Source organism: Argiope bruennichi, chromosome 6, assembly GCF_947563725.1.
Source record: "Argiope bruennichi chromosome 6, qqArgBrue1.1, whole genome shotgun sequence".
In the NCBI taxonomy this organism is placed as follows: domain Eukaryota; kingdom Metazoa; phylum Arthropoda; class Arachnida; order Araneae; family Araneidae; genus Argiope; species Argiope bruennichi.
Window position 1 is genome coordinate 46,372,253 of NC_079156.1, and position 19,441 is coordinate 46,391,693.

A 19,441-nucleotide genomic window follows, 5' to 3' on the forward strand; every position below is an offset into this window, starting at 1 on the left:
GTAACAGATATCGGTAAAAAATAATGGGAAAGAATAACATAATAAATTTTATGAGTTTGGAAATAAGGCATATTATAAACGAATTCTAACTATTATTATTTTATTAATTAATCATAAGGATATTTCAAATTAATTAAAATTTATAATTGTAGAGAAATGCAATAATTAAGTTCTTTTATAAAAAAAATATCCACATACCAATTTGAATGATACATATCAATAAAAAAAAGCTTTAAATATTTCTAAGATAGGAAAAGTGCTTTTTAAGACAGGTTTCTTTCATTCTTAATTTTTTTCCTATTACGTCAGGTTTCCAATTTCATCTCATTCAATATGTATTGTTTCTTAACTTAAAGGTAGAGAGTGTAAAAATTCTCCCATCTGCTTTGGACGTAAAAAATGATTAATTTAAGTGTCAATTGGTTGTTTTAAAAGGAAATCGTCTTTTCTTTTGCATAGGTAATTCTCATCAGACGATATTATATGTTGGTAGAAACAAAGTATAATCTTTTTCAACAACGGTCAGATAATAATAGCAGTAATAATGAATTAAAATAATAAAAGCGAAAATAATAAAGGAACATTGTGAGTATGCCTTACAGATAACGACAAAAATTGCCTATAGTAAAGATTTCCATTATAATCAAAGAATAAGGCAAACAGTATCCATCAAATTTGTGGTTACACAAAAATTCCAATTATGATTCGCTTTATTAAAGATATAAAAGAAGTAAAAAAGTTCAGCAAGCAAGGAAAATGGTCATAAATTCGCAAAAGTTTATTTAATCATATGTATATTCTAATGTACTGTCATAGTGAAAAAATAACTTCTTTTAATCAAAGTTTCATTTCTGTTCAGAAGAGGATGCTTCATAATCTTCCTTAGGATCTTATTTTCATGCAACAGAAATATGTTCCTTTTATCATTTTTTTTTTACTTCTCCATCAACGATCTTATTCAAGATTCAATTCTCTTTAACTTGTATTTGCATCCTACTTTGCAAAGTAAAGGATTTTTTACTTGTCTTAACAATAAAATATTCTTTTTTTTTATTAAAAAAGAATTTAATCTTTTAAAACCACCAGGTAAGAATGACAATAAAAATCTCTACCCATGAAATTTTTCTCTTAAAGTTTTGTCTCGCATGTATCTCTACTATCATTAATTTCCCATGAACTCAGCGCATTGATATATAAATGGAATTTTCCGTTTTCTGAGCTCACACACACACACACTACATTCCTCATCCAGCAGGTCTTTTATAACCCCACCCTCCATCTAATTGGGCAAGGCGAAAGCCAATAAAAAATTGGTAGAACTTCATCCTCGAAATAGAATAGCGAAGAAAAAATCCCTCCTTAATGTTAAGTTTAAGCGTTATCTTTTAATGAGTTATTTTGTCTACTTGGTCTGGGTTTCATGCAAATAAGATTTTACTCTTCCCTAGAGTTCTATTAATTCAATTTTAGAATCGAGTGTTTGCCTTCCAAAAATAAATTGTAAAGAAATAAAACCTCATTAACGCTTCCATCGTGAAGGTCGTAGCTTTAAATTAGAATTACTTTCTTTTCCTGTCTTTTAGTCTGTGTATTTTCTGCAGACGGTCAAGGTCACATTTTCTACCGTGATACTGATTCCAGACAACCAATAACGAGGAAAAAAATGTGGTCTTGAACCGCCTATAGAAAATACAGACTATAGTGAAAGCTAACAATTTACTGAAAACATACTGTGTGTTGAAGAGATTAAAAGGATGAAAACATTTTTTTTTGTGGATCTATTTCAATACTTTCTCATAAAAATAATTAAAATGAATGCATGAGATACCACATGCTTCTTGAAGTCGATCAAAAAGGAAGTCACACTAAAGGAAGTTGATTAAAAAGAAATTGGTAGATATCGTAAATTCCAAAGAATATTTCATCGTCAAAATCCCTTATTACAATATTTGATAGTTGCTAATCGTTTTAGTCAATATAGAAAATCATCATTAAATAAATTTTAATGCCGATTGGAATTTTTTTACAAAAATACGAAATGATAATTGAGATTCAAAAAAACAAAAACAAAATGATAATTTCATAATTCCAACGAAATTAAGCTGTTTCTTAAATCTTAGTGAAATCTACAACTGAGGAATAGAAGTATGTATAATTTGTAAATTTAATTTACAGATTATTTAACCTAAAGGTTTGTAAATGAAAATATTTATTTTACTTTAATGGTTGTAAATGAAAATATTTATTTCAATTTAATGGTTGTAAATGAAAATATTTATTTCAATTTAATGGTTGTAAATGAAAATATTTATTTCAATTTAATGGTTGTAAACGAAAATATTTAATTTACATTAAAGTTTGTAAACGAAAATATTTAATTTACATTACAGGTTGTAATTGAAAATATTTAATTTACATTAAAGGTTGTAATTGAAAATATTTAATTAACATTAAAGGTTGTAATTGAAAATATTTAATTAACATTAAAGGTTGTAATTGAAAATATTTAATTAACATTAAAGGTTGTAATTGAAAATATTTAATTTACATTAAAGGTTGTAATTGAAAATATTTAATTTACATTAAAGGTTGTAATTGAAAATATTTAATTAACATTAAAGGTTGTAATTGAAAATATTTAATTTACATTAAAGGTTGTAATTGAAAATATTTAATTTACATTAAAGGTTGTAATTGAAAATATTTAATTAACATTAAAGGTTGTAATTGAAAATATTTAATTAACATTAAAGGTTGTAATTGAAAATATTTAATTTACATTAAAGGTTGTAATTGAAAATATTTAATTTACATTAAAGGTTGTAAAAGAAAATATTTAATTTACATTAAAAGTTGTAAAAGAAAAGATTTCGAAATCTCAAAATTGTCACGCCACGGGAATGTTTGCGTAGGTGATCTTTTCACAATTTATTTAGATTTACTTTGAAAACTGCTAAACAATTTTCATGTTTACCACATTATAAAATATTGCTAATTATACATATTAAATAGAAAAATAAAATTTAAAACTCGTGGCATTTTTCATGTTCTAACCTTTTTTAAAAAATTATAAAACGCAATTGAATTTCTCTAAAATTATTATGACCAATTTGGAATTAAGAGTTTGAACAAAATTTCATGTCTGAAATTTGTCATAGCCCAGAATAATGAATACCTTAAATACTTCTTACAACTTACATTTATATAAAAATAGATTACACTTTAAAAGGAACTTTCTCCATTAAAATTTTGAATGGCTGTTTATTACTTTTAACATTAGTAGTTACCAAATAAAATCAAATGGAAAATAATGGTAAAGTCATACTTGTACTCAAATATCAGTGCTTATGTGTACAGAATTAGATTATTACTGCATAATGTAAGCATTTAATATTACTTTTCTAGTCAAATTGTTTGCTAGTCAATAATTTAGTGAGCTCAGCGCCTTTTACATGTAACATAATAATTGCTAAACGAAATAATTTGTCCATAGAAATCCATATTAAATAGGTTGGTGGATTTCATCCTCAGAAATATCGACCTATTTAATATGGATTTATAATTAATTTAGTAATGCTTAATATTTAAGCCCTACAAAATTAATTTAGTAATGCTTAATATTTAAGCCCTACAAAATTAATTTAGTAATGATAATATTTAAATTAAGAATTATGTAATTTCTTATTTATTAGTCGCCTTTGGCGACAATCTGATTCGCAGGAAATATTTGTTATATTGAATTTCATTTAAATTCTTAAGATATAACTCCATGTCTATTATTCTGTCAAATTGCCAGACCTTAAAGCCGTGTTATTTCAATTTTTCTATGCATACTCTTTTGAGTATATGAACTTTACTAATGAAAACCAGTTCTATGACATCATAGTTCTATTAAAAATGTAAATATTTTGTTCATTTTGGGATTTTGTCATCCGTTTTTTATTTGTCTTGTGAACTACATGGATAATTGAACGAATCCCTCTTTAACTTTTTTTCCACAAAGTAAGAAAATCAAACAATTTAATATTTGATGAAATTGTGAAAATGACTTCAGAGCAGCAATGTAATCTATTGTAGAAAATTTAACAAAAACATATTTTTTGTATGTTGCTAAAATTTCAGGGAAAATTTCCATGACTATTAAATTAGTATCATTGAAAATATAAGTTTTTAAATTTTAAGATGGTGTAAAAAATATTTTTATGCTGGGATATTTTCGAATGTTATCGCCAATAAACACCAAAATTTCATTTAATTTTTAATTACAAAAACTTCGAGTTTTTACTATCTCCGGGCGCATATTCTAACCTTCCAAGATATACATGTGTCAAATTTGAAACCCTATGAACGAGCACAATTCCTTTCCAACTCATTCTAAAATTTATGTAGAGTAAAACACTCGTTAACCTTTTCCCTACTAACTTGTCCCAACCAACCATGTGTGCCGTTCCTGTTTATGTTTCTAATGTGTGCAGGATATAAAGAGAGAAAGAACATCCTTAGTGATAACTCGTTTTACATCCTGCACCCTTGGAAAAGAAACAGGCCTACCAAGATAATAAAATTAGTTACGTGATTTATTATTAATAATACATGCTTTTTATGCAAGATAGTAGTCCAAAGTTTTGCCTTTGGTCACTCTTCAAAATTTGATGTTAAACACTGTATTATTGTTAGATTTATATAGATAATGCCTGATTAGGATGATGTTTCTCAACGTATAATTAATTCAACGCAATAACTTCCCATCCTTTCCGAATCTTTATTTCACTGGTATGTTATTGCTCTGTTAAGTCTGTTATATCCTCCTGTCCTGACCTAATCTCAATTCCAACTTTTTGCTGTGACTCAGATAGCACTCTTTCAGTTTTTCGGCAATGATTTTCCACCAGATCATCTATATCATTGCTACTCACCTCTGGCCCCATCATCTTGGCCTGAGACGTAATCTTGCCAATTAGGTTTTCACAAGCCCTTGCTGAAATCCTTTGAAGTGGTATTCGACAACGGTATCCGGCCAAGATTTCTTTCATGTAGAAATAAGGTTTCTCTACAAACAGCATTCAACACAGACTGATACCAGAGATACAGGCCAATCATGCGGGTGACAAGATGATTTCTCGTCAATCGTTCTGCGAAACAATGCTCGTTGACTATGCTTTTTTTATATTTTGGTTTGTTATTTATCCAAATCGTCTATTACGGGAGTTGCTCGTTAAACGATGTATGACTGTATTAGCAATATAATGTTTTTAAAGTGGCATACTAACTGTAAAATTGCTTGATTCAAAAATAGTTGGAAATCATTTAGGATTGTTTCAAATTTGGCTGTTAGTGGTTTTCAGGATATTAGGTGTTCCAAAAAAAGAGGATAAGGTTATAAGGAAAATGTTTTTCAAAACATGGATTACTTTATTAGAGAACATTTATCAAATGTTTATTTTTCTTGAATACCTGTGAAACATATTATCGCATAAAAAATAAATTTACATTTTCGAACATTCAAACAGTTTGATTCTTGACAATGCCAACTTAATTTTTGTGGAATTTATTTTCTTTAAATTTAACTAATTTCTCCAAATAAATTTTTAATTTACATTTGTTACAAATATTTTCCTTTGTGTAACCACTTTAAACCTCAAAATTGGGAATAATAAATTTGACATTTTAATGCTTGATGTTTGATTGAATAAAAATAAATACTATTTTCAGCTTGTATCTGTTTGACGCCTTAACAAGTTTCAAAAAACTTGATAACCTTTTTAAACATGATATTTTTAGTTTCGCATTCTTTCTGAAAATTCTTACTCGATGAATTCTAATACTAATGCAAGCAATCCTGGCAAAAAAAAAGTTATGATAATTATGACGGGTTTTGGTTCAGGGTTTGGACTGAAGTTCGAATAACTTTTTAACCAAACACTACATAGTTAAAATCCTTGAAAGAATGGTATAAATATGTCACAATCTTTGGAAATAAAGTACTTTATTATTTATTGACTGCGCACTACACAAAGGATATTTTTTTCATAGCTATTTCCATCTTGTTTCATCTGAATTTTTAACAGAATAATAAAATATTGCGGACCGCTTTTGCTGTCCATAACTACTTTTATTCAATTATTAGACTAGTTAACAAAAATGTGAATTTTCAATCATCCGGTCTTGCATAAGTAGAAAAATGATGAAATTTTCCCCAAACTGAATTTTTTTTTCTGAGAAACTTGAAATAGAAATTTTACTATACAATTATTTTAAACTTATTGAAGTGACAGTTAATCGCATTATATACATACGCATAGAAAGTTTAATCTAGGCACGACAATATATCACTTAGTTATAAACGAGTAAGTTAAACTAGCACAAGCGGCTTTACACAAGAAATCCAGTACCATGCATACAGCGGCCGTCTGGTATTGACCAGAAAAGTCTGGACGAAACAATATATTGGATTTATTTTTTTGTATTACATTAAAATAGTTTTATAGTTTAACAAAAGTTAAAAGCAGCTGCACTAAATAGTTATTGCAAAGAGAAAAATAATATTTTATAGTTCACTTTTTTAAACATAAAGATATTTTATTCAATTTTCAGATTTTTTTTTTATTTTCCAAATATCGCTCATTTTATAATAAACATTTAAGGTATCGTCTGATGAAATTTCTCTAAGAAATAGGATGCATCTAGTTGTTTCATTTCTGAAACAAATGTGCAGAAACTGCATTCAGGATGCCTGAAATATCCTTTTTGAACCACTTAATTTTTAAATTGACAGTTACTCCTACAAAAATAACCAAACATTATTAAATGAGAACGATAATCTCTGTAACTGTAATCGATACAATGTCCAAAAGCTAACGTGGGAAATAATATGAATTTTCCAATTTTGGAAAAGAAGTGTAGTTAATACGCAGATTATTTTAATAACTCTGCACATTTTCAGATTTTTGCAATGATAAAATTATATATACGAGGGATGATCCAAAAAAAAAGTCTACAAGACAAAGGAAAAACGCTTTATTAACAATAGACACAAGATACAAATGGTAATTAAGACATGTGGCGGTCACTTCTTTACATAACCACTAAACCTGTTGAGGCATTTATCACACCGCTGGACCAATTTGTTTAACCTGTCTTGGTAATAATCAGGTCCCTGGCTATTGAGCCAGTTCTTGGAACCTTTTGAACATCAGAGTTTGATATGAACTTTGTTTTGAATGTTTCTTCAATGCCGGGAAAAGGAAATAATCAATGAGAGCCAAATCGGGGTTGTATGGGGGTAGCTCCAGACCTCCCACCTAAACGTTTCCAGCAATCTCTCTGCCCGCTTCAAAAGAACACCATTTCGCCATCTGCTGTCTACTCGTTGCTTCGTCCCCGTACACTTAAACGACTTGTCTGTGAATGTCCGATGGGGACCCATTCTTGGCCCATAGAAATCGTATCACGGCTCGCACCTCTGTACGCGAACACTTCTCTACACGTCTTGACATTACTGTCGCTGTTTCAGGTCTCAGTACTAACACTATCTGCTCGAACGGCCGGTCTAAGACAACTAGCGCCATCTGTCTCCACTCTGAGTAACAATATTCCCATCCACAATTTCTACTTTCCAAATACTACTGCTTGTAAACTTTTTTTTGGATCACACTTCGTATATATATACGACAAAGAGATCGATTCCCAAAAAATAACTGATGGATTTTGAAAATAAATAAAATAAACGAAATGCAATAGAATATTATCATTTGTGGAAATAAACTTTGGGTGATAGAAAATTGTATCCCATTGAATTGCAAATTTAATTAACATTTCTACACATAGGTTGAAATGCTAATGGGTGGTGGGTTTGGTGGCGATGCAAAATACGAAAAATAAAACCCGAAAAAAAATGTTGTAAGGACTATTGCAAAAATTTAAAAAAAAAATCATTCTAAGCTTATTTGCAGAAACAACATGACACAGTCTGGGACAAAAATTTCCATACCTCAAGAATTTCTTTTTAACCACACATGTTGCATATCGCCTGCATCTCCGTCTGTCAACATTTAAAAAAAATTGTCGGTAAAAATTTATTTCCTGTTAATAATAAGAGAATGTACATTTCTTCTCTAATAGCATAGGTTGCATTTTTTTTTCTTCTAAAACGTATTTAAAAGAAAAAAAATTGTAATAAGGAAATGTGCAAATTGGAATAATTTTTCTGAAATTATTATAATTACAGTTTATCATGGATTTTAGAATTTTATCTCGACAATTTTTAAAATTATTACTACACAAAATTTTTATATCATTTTAAAATTTAAAAATACGTCTGTTAACAATACTAGTTTGATTTTTTCCACTATTTTCTGAATTTTCAACAATACCGAAACTGAACAACTGAACTGACCAATTTCCAACAACTGAAAGTTGAAAAATACTTTATTATTGGAATGAAATTTGTACAATTTGCATTGTTTCATTAGGTAATTATTTGTATATGAATGTCATCTATTGGTGAAAAAGAAAAAAATATATAAAAAAGAAATTTTGATACAGGAGAAATATTTTGCTTATTATTCGAGTAGTCTATATACGGAACAAAAAAGTTATTTAAACTAAAAACAACAAACATTAAGAATACTGGTTATGTGGACAATTACATCTCCAATAACGTTAAGATGATATGGCACTTGGAAGCATTGGAAATTTTGATATGCGCAATTAAAGGCGTATGAATACTGAAACATATATATCAGAATTGTGTGTTTAATAATTTATTGAAGATGTCATTTTCGTCTATAATTAAGTGTCATTATGGAGTATGTTTTATTACAAGAAATTTAAACTCAACTTATTATTTAAATAAACTAGCTTGACATAGATTTTAAAAACAAAACATTTCTTCTGTTAAAAGTTGGTTTTCAAAATTAAAGAATAAATTTGCGTTGCATCTTTTCTTAATGTTTTTGATCCAACTCTAAGTTGCAACTTATATAAATATTTGTCTGGTTTCTACAAAAGCGGTTTCCTTGTCACACTCGCCTGCTTTTAAGATTCCTAAAATAACACTTAAATAATATCGCTGCCAAGTGAACTTCTTCTGATGCATCTGCTGCTGACAGGTCGGTATGATGACACCATTATTCGAGAAGGTGTTCGAGATAGATTTTTGGGAAATAAAAGATTTGAAATATACTTTTGAAATTCCACTTCCGTTTGGCGGGATTCGGTCGATAAACTTTGATAAAAACTGCGAGTTTATTTTCGGTATTTTTGGTTTAGTTTCGCAAACTACAAAACTTTGAAAGTGTCAAAGTTATTAGTTATTTGTATCAAAGTATTAGTTATTTTTGATTGAAAATAAGAAATACCATCATATAGGTATATGATGAATAAAACGTATTCTAAATCTTATATTTATATATCGGTTAGATACTTCCTTTTGGGGGGGGGCGGTCTGGTTTAAATTTTCCCTTTTAGAAAAGAAAAAAAAATTAATATGCTGAATAGCAAGACTTTATGCTCCTCAAGAATTCTTAACACTAAGTATATTTCTACGAATAAGTATTACCATTGCTGTGTAATCGCTGAAAGTAGATAATTACAGGGATTCTTAATCGATGCCAGGTCAATGAGTCAAGAGCTGCACAACTAATGTGTAGCTCTTGATTCATTTCTCTTTGGTATTTCCTCATTCATTTTCAGATACTTTTCTTTGTTTTTATTATATACTAGCCGCCTTTGGCGACCAGCCGGTTCGCCAATCTTAATGTTCGTTAAAATTTTAATAATTAAATATTTTATGCCTTTCCTACTTTAATAGCTTCTTTATCAAAATATTTTAAAATTTCAAATTTTGATTGTCATATAATTCATTCATAATATTATAAAGGCCTTCAAACATAACGTAATATGTATCTCTCTAATTTTCTGTTAGCGCCCGTAGAATTTATGCTTTAAATGAAAGTGGAAAGGATTAATCTGCAATTAATATAATATTTTTTACTGAAACAAAGCATTTTTTATAATATAATTACTGATAATAGAGTCACTGAGCGTTTAAACTTTATGGGCACTAGACTATTTTTCTTAATTAATGTAATATCTCAAGAATTTGTCAACAAAATTTTCTCAGATTCATCATGAGCAGATTCATTAATTAACAATGTTTAATTTTAAATGCACCAAACACAAAGAAAATAAAACGAATCGTTTAAAATAATTGGCCGAAAAATCTTAAGACTAGCCGTATTAGAGTGGAAAAAAACTGAAGCTTTACTCATTTGGCGGTGGGAAAAATGAAAAGAGTTTTTGGCGGAAAATTAGTTTTTAATTAATAATTAAAATTCTAATTAAAAATTCAAAAAAGGGACCCCAGGTGCACATACCCGACCTCCAAGGTTTACATGTACCAAATTTGATAGCTGTAGGTCAAACGGTCTTGCCTGTAGAGCGCCAACACACACACACACACACACACACACACACATTGAGCTTTATATAAGCATAGATATATCATTTTTGTTAATCTTTATTCTCTTTGTATAAGAATAATTAAATAAACCAAAAAAGTGATAAACTAATGCGTCTGGTGTGATTAAGTTGTAGCTGTAGTCTAAGTCTGGTGTAGTTAAGTTAAACTGTAGTCCTTTTCAAGCTTCCATAAGGTTCATGATTGAAAAACAAAATTCGTCTTGATTATAATAAGAAGCTTAACAAGGTCTTCTAAAACGGCTTTCTTTAATGTTGCTGTGCAGCCACATTATTTTATCATAAATAGGCATATTTCAAACACATTTCTTTTAAAGAATAGCATTTATTTACTGTGTTTATTCAAAATTATATAAAAATTTTATTTGCTAAATATGAATAATTTAACATCAACACATTTTTCAATCGGTGAATTTCACATTGATTTCACTATTTCTAACAATTGAAAATTTGCTCAAAATCTCAAATAGAAAATTCTCATCAAAATTTTATAACTGAAGATATCTAAATAATTTTATTTTACAATGTTTGTCAAAATGATATAAGATCTTTCAAAATATCTGTAGTAAAATGGAGAAAACTCTTGTAGAAATCATTGATCAGATAAGCTTATATCTCGCCCTTCCTTCAAAATTTTAAGAAGTAAAATAATCGGTAATTTTATGCAGTGTCTTGATGAAGAATCGTATTTTTTTTTTTTTTTTTTTTTTTTACTAAATATAGAAATTTTAATACTGGAAAAATATTAAGAAATTTTCTATGACGTAAAAGGCAAAGAAATATTCCTACTTGAGTTCTTTTTATCTTTCAGGCTCAGAAAACGAAAGTATGCCTATATATAAGTGAAAACTATTTTATTTTCTTTATCAAAATTTACTTCCTTTTCCTGATTATCTATTTCATTCGTAATATTGACTATCTTGGATGCTAAATTATTAATATAGAATGCTTTTATTTAAGATTTCACTTTTTTATTTTATAAAGTTGAAGAAAAAAGTTTGACTTAATCTATCTACTATACATATTGCTCGCATGTGAATTAAAAAACGCATACGTTACGAAATAAAATAGAAAATAGAAATCTTGTTACAAAAACAAGTAACATATAAAAAAATTAAGTCAATTTCTACTTAGGTCAACAATTTTTTATTTTAATTACTTTTTATTAAATAATTACAATAAATATAAATATTTATATACATATGACAGAATTACAATATTAAGTAACAAAATAGAATTTGACGACAAACATGGCGACCATTTGGCGACATGGTGACGGATTTGGCGACTTTGGCGACCAAATAGAAATTACTGGACAAAATTAATTAATTAATATTTGAAAAAAAAACTGTATTAACATCAAGGGTCATCCCCCCACAAGTTTTAAAAAATGTATTTGAGCTTGAGTGGATGAATAAAAAGTATTTTATTAACGATTGAAAATTTGAACTAGATATAGATGTAGAGAGAGAGTGAGCTAATAGTAATAATTGAATGATTACGAAAGCGAACATTTTTTACTTTCTCGAGTATGAATTCTAAAGGAAATGTAATCATCAAAAACATTTGAATTCCAGATTTTGAGGAAAATACACGCTTCAGGCAACATGTTTTGCATTCTGTTTGCCTGTCTGTGAGTAAGATAAGTTAAAAATCGTTTTGAGTAAGACAGCTGAAATTTGATATATGGAATTACGATTAAATCTGTCGATTCCTATCAATTTTCGAATAAAATCCATTCGCAGGAAGACTGCCTGGATGGCTGTTCGACTGCAATTTATATAAATTTTTAATTTCTATACTGAGTATGATTTTGACAATCTCAACAATCTTGGCAGGATGTTTCATAAAAGCAGTCCTAAAAATTCATTTTTCAAAGATCAGGCAAGCAATTACAAGTCATTTTTACAGTAACACATACAGTCTGACATGCAAATGTGACCACTGTGATAAAGAAATAAGTAAAATAAGGCAATACAACAAAGAAAATGAACATCAGAAGCTTTGAAGAATATACATTTATAGCAGAGTAACAACAGGCTATATAAAAAATGGCGTTGCAAGTTATTCTCAATATGTCAGACAGGATAACTAATAGGACGCAGTATAAATAACAAAAGTAAGCCTTGCGACAGTTTTTTTTCCCCGAAGTTATAATTGGTGGTTGCATTTTTGCAAATTTCTATATATTTAAACTTGTACAATGGTGGCCAAAATTGTGGACACTTTAAAAAAATTTTACTTTTTTTTAAAACTTTGTTTGCTTATAGAAAACGTTTCACAAAATCCAAAGTCTTTGATATCATTTTAAAAGGAATTTAATGCTGATTTCAATACAAAAATAAAATTCAAATATTTGCAATACAAAAACGTTGAGTGGCAATTATACATTACATTACATTAGATGATGCAGTGAGTTATCTGTACATAGTAGGGTAGCCTTTATTTTTTATTAAAGCTTCCCACTAATGTTTAATTGAGCTGACGAGAGTTTTAAGCTCTTCCTTTGTTATTACAAGATGCCAGGAAATAATTATAGCCTCAATCAGTTCTCTTATTTGATGGATGACTCAATCGTGCAAAATTTTTCAAACGGTGCTATAAGTTCTCAATAGGATTGAGGCCATGACTGTTTCTAGACCATGATAACAATTCAATGCTCTTTGTACTAAACCACTCTTTCGATATTTTTGATGTGTGGCATGGTTATGAATCCTACTGGAAAATAAATAATGCGTTGTTGGAAAAGAGATCACTGATGAAAGATATAAGTTTTGGCTCTAGAACAGTGCCAATGCATTTTCTTGTATTTAGTGCCCCATCGATAACATGAAAATGACATATACCGTCTGTTGACATGCATAACAAAATCGTAACACTTAGTTCTTCATGGTTGCCTGAATGCAGTCAGGATGTAGCTCTTTGCCAATTCTAAGTCTTACATATTTTGACCCAATACTACCGAATAACAATATCTTTGTCTTATCATTCCATATAACTTGTGACCACTGATCATCTGTCCAATTAATGTGTTCCTTTGTTCACTGTAATCTTTTTATGCCTTGATGTAAATTAAGATGAGGCTTTTTAGAGGAATTCTACCACTTAGTCCAACACCTAATAATCTTTTCCTGATTGTTCTTGAACTGACAAAAACGCCAGCATCATAGAATTGAGTTCTGAGGGCCGCTGATGACATTCTTCTGTCTTGGAGACGTAGTCTTTTTATTCTTCTGTCATCAACAGATTTGGTGCACCTTTTTCGGCCTTTTCCTGCTTTATTTTTTATTGAATTTGTCTCCTGATATCGTAAACAAAACTTTCGGATTTCAGATGTAGTCACTGAACCACCCACCTGTCTTGCAAATTCATAGGAAAAACCACATTCTTGTAACACAACAATCTTGGTTCTCTTTCTAGGTGTCCAATCTATTCTTTTATTTCATGTCTTGGTTTCTTGATTAAATATTAGAAATATTTTTAATATTTAGTAGGAAATTTTATGAAGTTTAATAAAATTTCTTACTTGCAATTTGTCTATAAAAAAAATATTCTTCATGCTACAGAACAAAGCACAATAGTGACTTGTTCCAGCTTTAAATATGTCAGCTTCTGCTGGCTGTTATTAACATTTTATTGGTTCCCAGAATAAGAACAGTGATTGTTCAGGAAAATTAGAAATTACATCCACTTCATCACTGTGTTTGTTATTCAGATTAAAGTAAGAATAGCTTTTTGGTATTGCAAATATTTAAATTTTCCTTCTTGTACTGAAATTAACATTAAATTCTCTTTAAAATGATATGTAAGAATTTGCATTTTCTATAACGTAACAATTTTTATAAGCATGCAGAGTAAGAAAATGAAGATTTTCAAAAGTATCCATAATTTCGGCCAGCACTGTATTTTACAATTTGGCGCGTCTCTTTCTCTTGCTTTACAATTTATTCTCTCTTTATTTAATGATAAAAATCCTCATATAATGCCCCTTTTACATGCACAGTTTCATGTATTGCTGTAAAAAAGAATTTACTTATGTTTGACTTATCTTTAAAGATTTTAAACATCCTTTTAGAACATCTTGTATTAATGACAGAAAAAATTCACTGAATGCAACAAAGACACCAATTTCAAAATGAAACTTCAAAATCATGGTTGTCAAACAAGGTTTGATTCAAATTTTCGAATTTGATATTGTTATAACTGTCAAATCAAAGCCGAACGATATGATAGTAGCTGAAACAATTTGAATCATCCATTTTACAGTTACTGAATAACGTTTTATTTTATTAATCAATTTATAAAACATTTTCCATTAGAGAATTCATTTCGAAAAATATAAAGGCTGTCAATTGGTTATATAACATTAAATTTAAAGATATGTTATATTAAAAATAAAAATTTGTAGAACATGTAGCTTTCTTCTGAAAAATATTTAACTGCCAAATCGTAGACTTCAGAAAAAATCCACAGAATTCTTTTACTTCAAGATTTAATATTTTTTTAACCTAAACAATGGGGAAAATGGCACAGAATTCTTTCAAAATAATCAGAAATCCCAACATTAAAACCAAAAGTATTTTCTGAGATTTGAGAGTATTTTACTTAGACTTAACTCAAAGGTTTTGGAACATTACAAAATTGGAAAATGTTACAATGTTTCATTACTTTCTAAAAACAAAGAAGTGGGAACAAAAAAGTAAATACAAGTTTCGCGGAATTGCTCTTTCTTAATCTGCTTTCAGTGTGTCCAAAGCATCAATGAACTTAGTTTCTTTCAGTTTCTTCATGTATCAACTGCTATTAAATTCTTCAATTACTTTTTTTAAGTTAACCCGCGAGCGCGCGCGTCGGGCCTCAGAGGCCCGAGCGCTTGAAAACAATTCTGCAGAAAATCGGTTTTTCAGCGTAGAAACTCAAGTTCCCCAGTAGCTGCGTCCAAGGTCATTTGCCACCTGACCATAGTCATTCTAGGAATTTCACCCCTCTTGTTTCTTGGAAAATGGAACACCTGCTGTCAGAAACAGCTGCGCGGGCCTCGAAAGCCCGATGCGAGCGTTCGCATAGCTATTTTTGTAAGCAGTGGAGACGGTCGCAATAATGTCTCGATACTTGAGTTATAAAGAGGAATGCGAAAGATTACAAAAATTATTAGCGGAAGTTTCAACAGATGAAGAATCTCTTAATGAGGAAGATGAAGAAATTGTTGATGAAGAATTAATTAGTGATCATAAATCGAATTCAGAAGAGGAGCTAGATTCAGACAGTGAAGTGTACGTTTGTGAATCCACCGATGATTACGTTGGGAAAGACGGTAAAACGATATGGCATAAAAAGGAGCCAAGGAAAAATGTGAGAACTCCTGCTCACAATATCATTTCAAAACTGCCTGGAAATATTGGCGAAACAAAAAATGTATCCTCGCCAATAAATTCTTGGACATTTCTGATTGATGAAAGTATGATATCAATTATTGTCGAGTGCACGAATATTTTTATTCGATCAATTGCATGTAAATTTGGAAGAGAAAGAGACGCTCATCCTACAAAAATTTCTGAAATAAAGGCATTTATAGGACTTCTCTATTTTGGTGGACTGCACAAATCTTCCCATGTAAATGTAAAGGACCTCTGGGCTACTGATGGAACAGGAATTGACATATTCCACCGTACTATGTCATATAAACGTTTTTTATTTCTGATGAGGTGTGTCAGATTTGTTGATATAAGAGATCGTTCTTCTAGAAGAGAAGTGGATAAACTTGCTCCCATCAGAAATATTTTTGAAATGTTCGTCGCAAATTGTCAAAAAGTTCAAACTCTTGGAGAATATGTGACAATCGACGAAAAATTAGAACCGTTCAGAGGAAGGTGTTCATTTCGACAGTATATGCCAAATAAACCAGCCAAGTATGGAATAAAAATTTTTGCCTTGGTAGATGCGAGAACATTTTATACATGGAACCTAGAGATTTATGCAGGAACTCAACCAGCAGGACCATATAACGTTGAAAATGGCCCAGACAAAATTGTAAAGAGATTACTAGAACCTATTTTCAATTCAGGACGCAACCTAACTGTTGACAATTGGTACACTAGCTATGATTTAGCAAAAGACCTCTTGAAGAAAAAAATTACACTTGTGGGAACAGTCCGAAAAAATAAAAGGGAGCTTCCAAAGGAATTCATTTCTGGAAAAAAACGAGAACAATATTCAACATTATTTGGATTCCAAAAAAATTTGACACTGGTTTCTTACGTACCGAAAAAAAACAAATGTGTTGTTCTTTTATCCTCAATGCATAATGGTGGTACAATTGACGCTTCTACAGGAGAAGCAAAGAAACCAGAGATTATAACATTTTATAACCTTACAAAGGGCGCAGTTGATGTAGTGGATGAAATGTCAGCTACATATTCTACTGCGAGGATAAGTAAAAGATGGCCTATGGTCATATTTTTCAGTATGCTGAATATTGCTACTGTAAATTCTCGTATCATATTACTGTCATCAAATACGCCACCCGTTCAGTATAAGAAAAGAAGTTTATTTATAAAAGATCTTTCTTTAGAATTATTGAAGGACCACCTTCAAGAAAGAAGTATGCAGGCTACTCTTCCCCGTCAATTGCGTGACCAATTGAATTGTAACCGCAGTGAAAATTGTGATACTCCCCCGCAAAAAAAGCAAAAATTTTCTAGAAAAAGATGCCATGTATGTCCCAGTACAAAGGACAGAAAATCCCAAATGTGTTGTTCCGCGTGTAAAAAAAATGTATGCGGGGAACATAGCAGCGTTGTTTGCTGCAAATGTCTCTAAAATGTAAGTTTTATTTTAATTTACTAATGTAGAAATAATTTTTATTAATAAATACTAGTAATAATTTATGTCTCATGTATGTTTTATAATTTTCAGTTTTAAAGAGAAAAGAACCTTTAAACAATTTTAAATATTTTGTACTTAAACTAGTTGTAATTGTGTAAATTGAAAGTGGCATTTATCTGAAAAACATTATTTTATATTTTCAGTAGTATGCTTTTGTGAAACTTAGATTTTCGGTAACGTAAATGTAATTTTATTTGCGTTTTTCTCACGAAAAACGTTTCCGGGCCTGCGAAGCCCGATGCGCGTCTTCGAGTCACAACAGAAGCGCGCGTCTTCGAGTCACAACAGAAGCGCGCGTCTTCGCGGGTTAAGCTAAGTAAAGCGAATAAAAACTAAACTTTATAAATAAAGTTCTTTTTCATTAATAGATGTCAACAGTAAAAGATTTACAGATTGTTTGATTATGTTACAATAGAAAATATTTTATTTTATTAGAAGGTAATGGTTCTTTCACACAGTTTTTCGAAAATAATTTAATTATCCTTCAAAATGATATAGTTATAAAGATTTATTCGGGGTATAGAAATATTAATGAAATATAATTTAAAAAATATTATAAATTAAAAAAAAAGTCGAAAATTGTTTGAAACAAAAAAAAAAATATATCTTCTGGATTCAAAAGAAATTCATTAATATTAAATTAATCGAATTAGTTTTAAATTCCATTTATTGATAAGAAGGCACTTATTTACAATTGCAAATTGATAATGACAATTACCGTTACTGTCAATTATCTTATGAAAAATTTCAAGTAATAATAGCAGTAAAAATTCTTCTTCCCAATATTCAAATTATGATATGTAAGTAGGTGTAAATTATATTTTCTGAACTTCTGAAGCCATTTAAGTTGAATTGCAAAGTCATTAGTAGATTAACCTTTTCGTCGTCCGTAACGCGTCTAGTGTGTTCAAGTGAAACTTCTGCAGAGCGGCCATAACGCACTTCAAGCTTTCTTCTACATTTTAAGATTTTTAAACGCTTAAGACGCGTTTTAAATGTTTACTTGATTGAGATTTTATTTTAGTTTGTTGTAAGGTGGCGAAAAGCAGAGGAAAAACAGAAATTTTCGCAGACAGGAGTGGACGGAGGAAGGGTTCAAGATCCATCAAACGTGAAAGTCAGAAATTATCATTCGTAAGAAAATGCATGGCAATAAATATAAAAATAGTTTCAAAGAAATGCCTATATCAAAGTATTCGAAAGGAGAAATTCTCTGTTATCAAACATTTGGAGTCAAAACTAAAATCGTAACACTTGTAAATAAATGCGAAAATATAATCAGATGTATTATATATTTTAAACTTAAATAATGAATACCGGTTCGCTTGTTTTAATTTTCATTTTAACTTTATAACTTTCTATGCGTCCGCATAAAGAACTTTTGTTTTGATCTCCAGATTTTTTAACTAAAACTGTATTACCCTTTTTAATGCATTTTTGTTTAAAAAAAATATTTTTAATTTTTTTAATATTTAAACTACATATTTCTTATAATATTCACTGTGACTTAAATGATATAAAGTTCCCAAATCTCATCCAAGAATCAAATGCTGTCATGCTCGGATTATCTATGTTTTATATTGGTGCTATAAATAGTTATGACTTACTGATTACCATATTATTTGCAACTGAATCAAATATAGCTACTTGTTTTTGTATGTTTGTTTTGGATGATTTTCTGTACTATTTCTAGTTGTAAATTTATTACCAAATAATTTTACCAATTTGATGTATTATCTTTGAATAAAATAATCCAAATTTAATTTAACAAATCTTCACGTGTCGGCCATCTCTGAGTTCAAATCACAAAATTTTGGAATTATGCCTCTGTGTGTGCGCGACAACATAAAGAACATCGAACGACAGAGGTAAAATTAAATTTGTCTTGCATTAAATGTGTAGTTTTCTATCAAAATTTAGATGAAATTCAATGAAAAATCTTTCTGTCTTAGGCATGTGGGCACAATAACTCGATAATTTCGTGAATGAAAACTTATTAATGGATATCTACAATTCTAAAGGCATATTTATGTTTAGAATTGTAGATATTTATTCATTTTTGAGAGTAGGCATTTAT

General features: G+C 29.5%; 1 protein-coding gene across 1 annotated transcript; it reads left to right on the plus strand.

The window, feature by feature from the left end:
- Positions 1-15,579: 15,579 nt before the first annotated feature.
- On the plus strand, positions 15,580-17,298 carry LOC129971733 (piggyBac transposable element-derived protein 4-like). The gene has a single exon (XM_056085710.1). The coding sequence runs from the start codon at positions 15,580-15,582 to the stop codon at positions 17,296-17,298; it is 1,719 nt and encodes a 572-aa protein (XP_055941685.1).
- Positions 17,299-19,441: the final 2,143 nt, after the last annotated feature.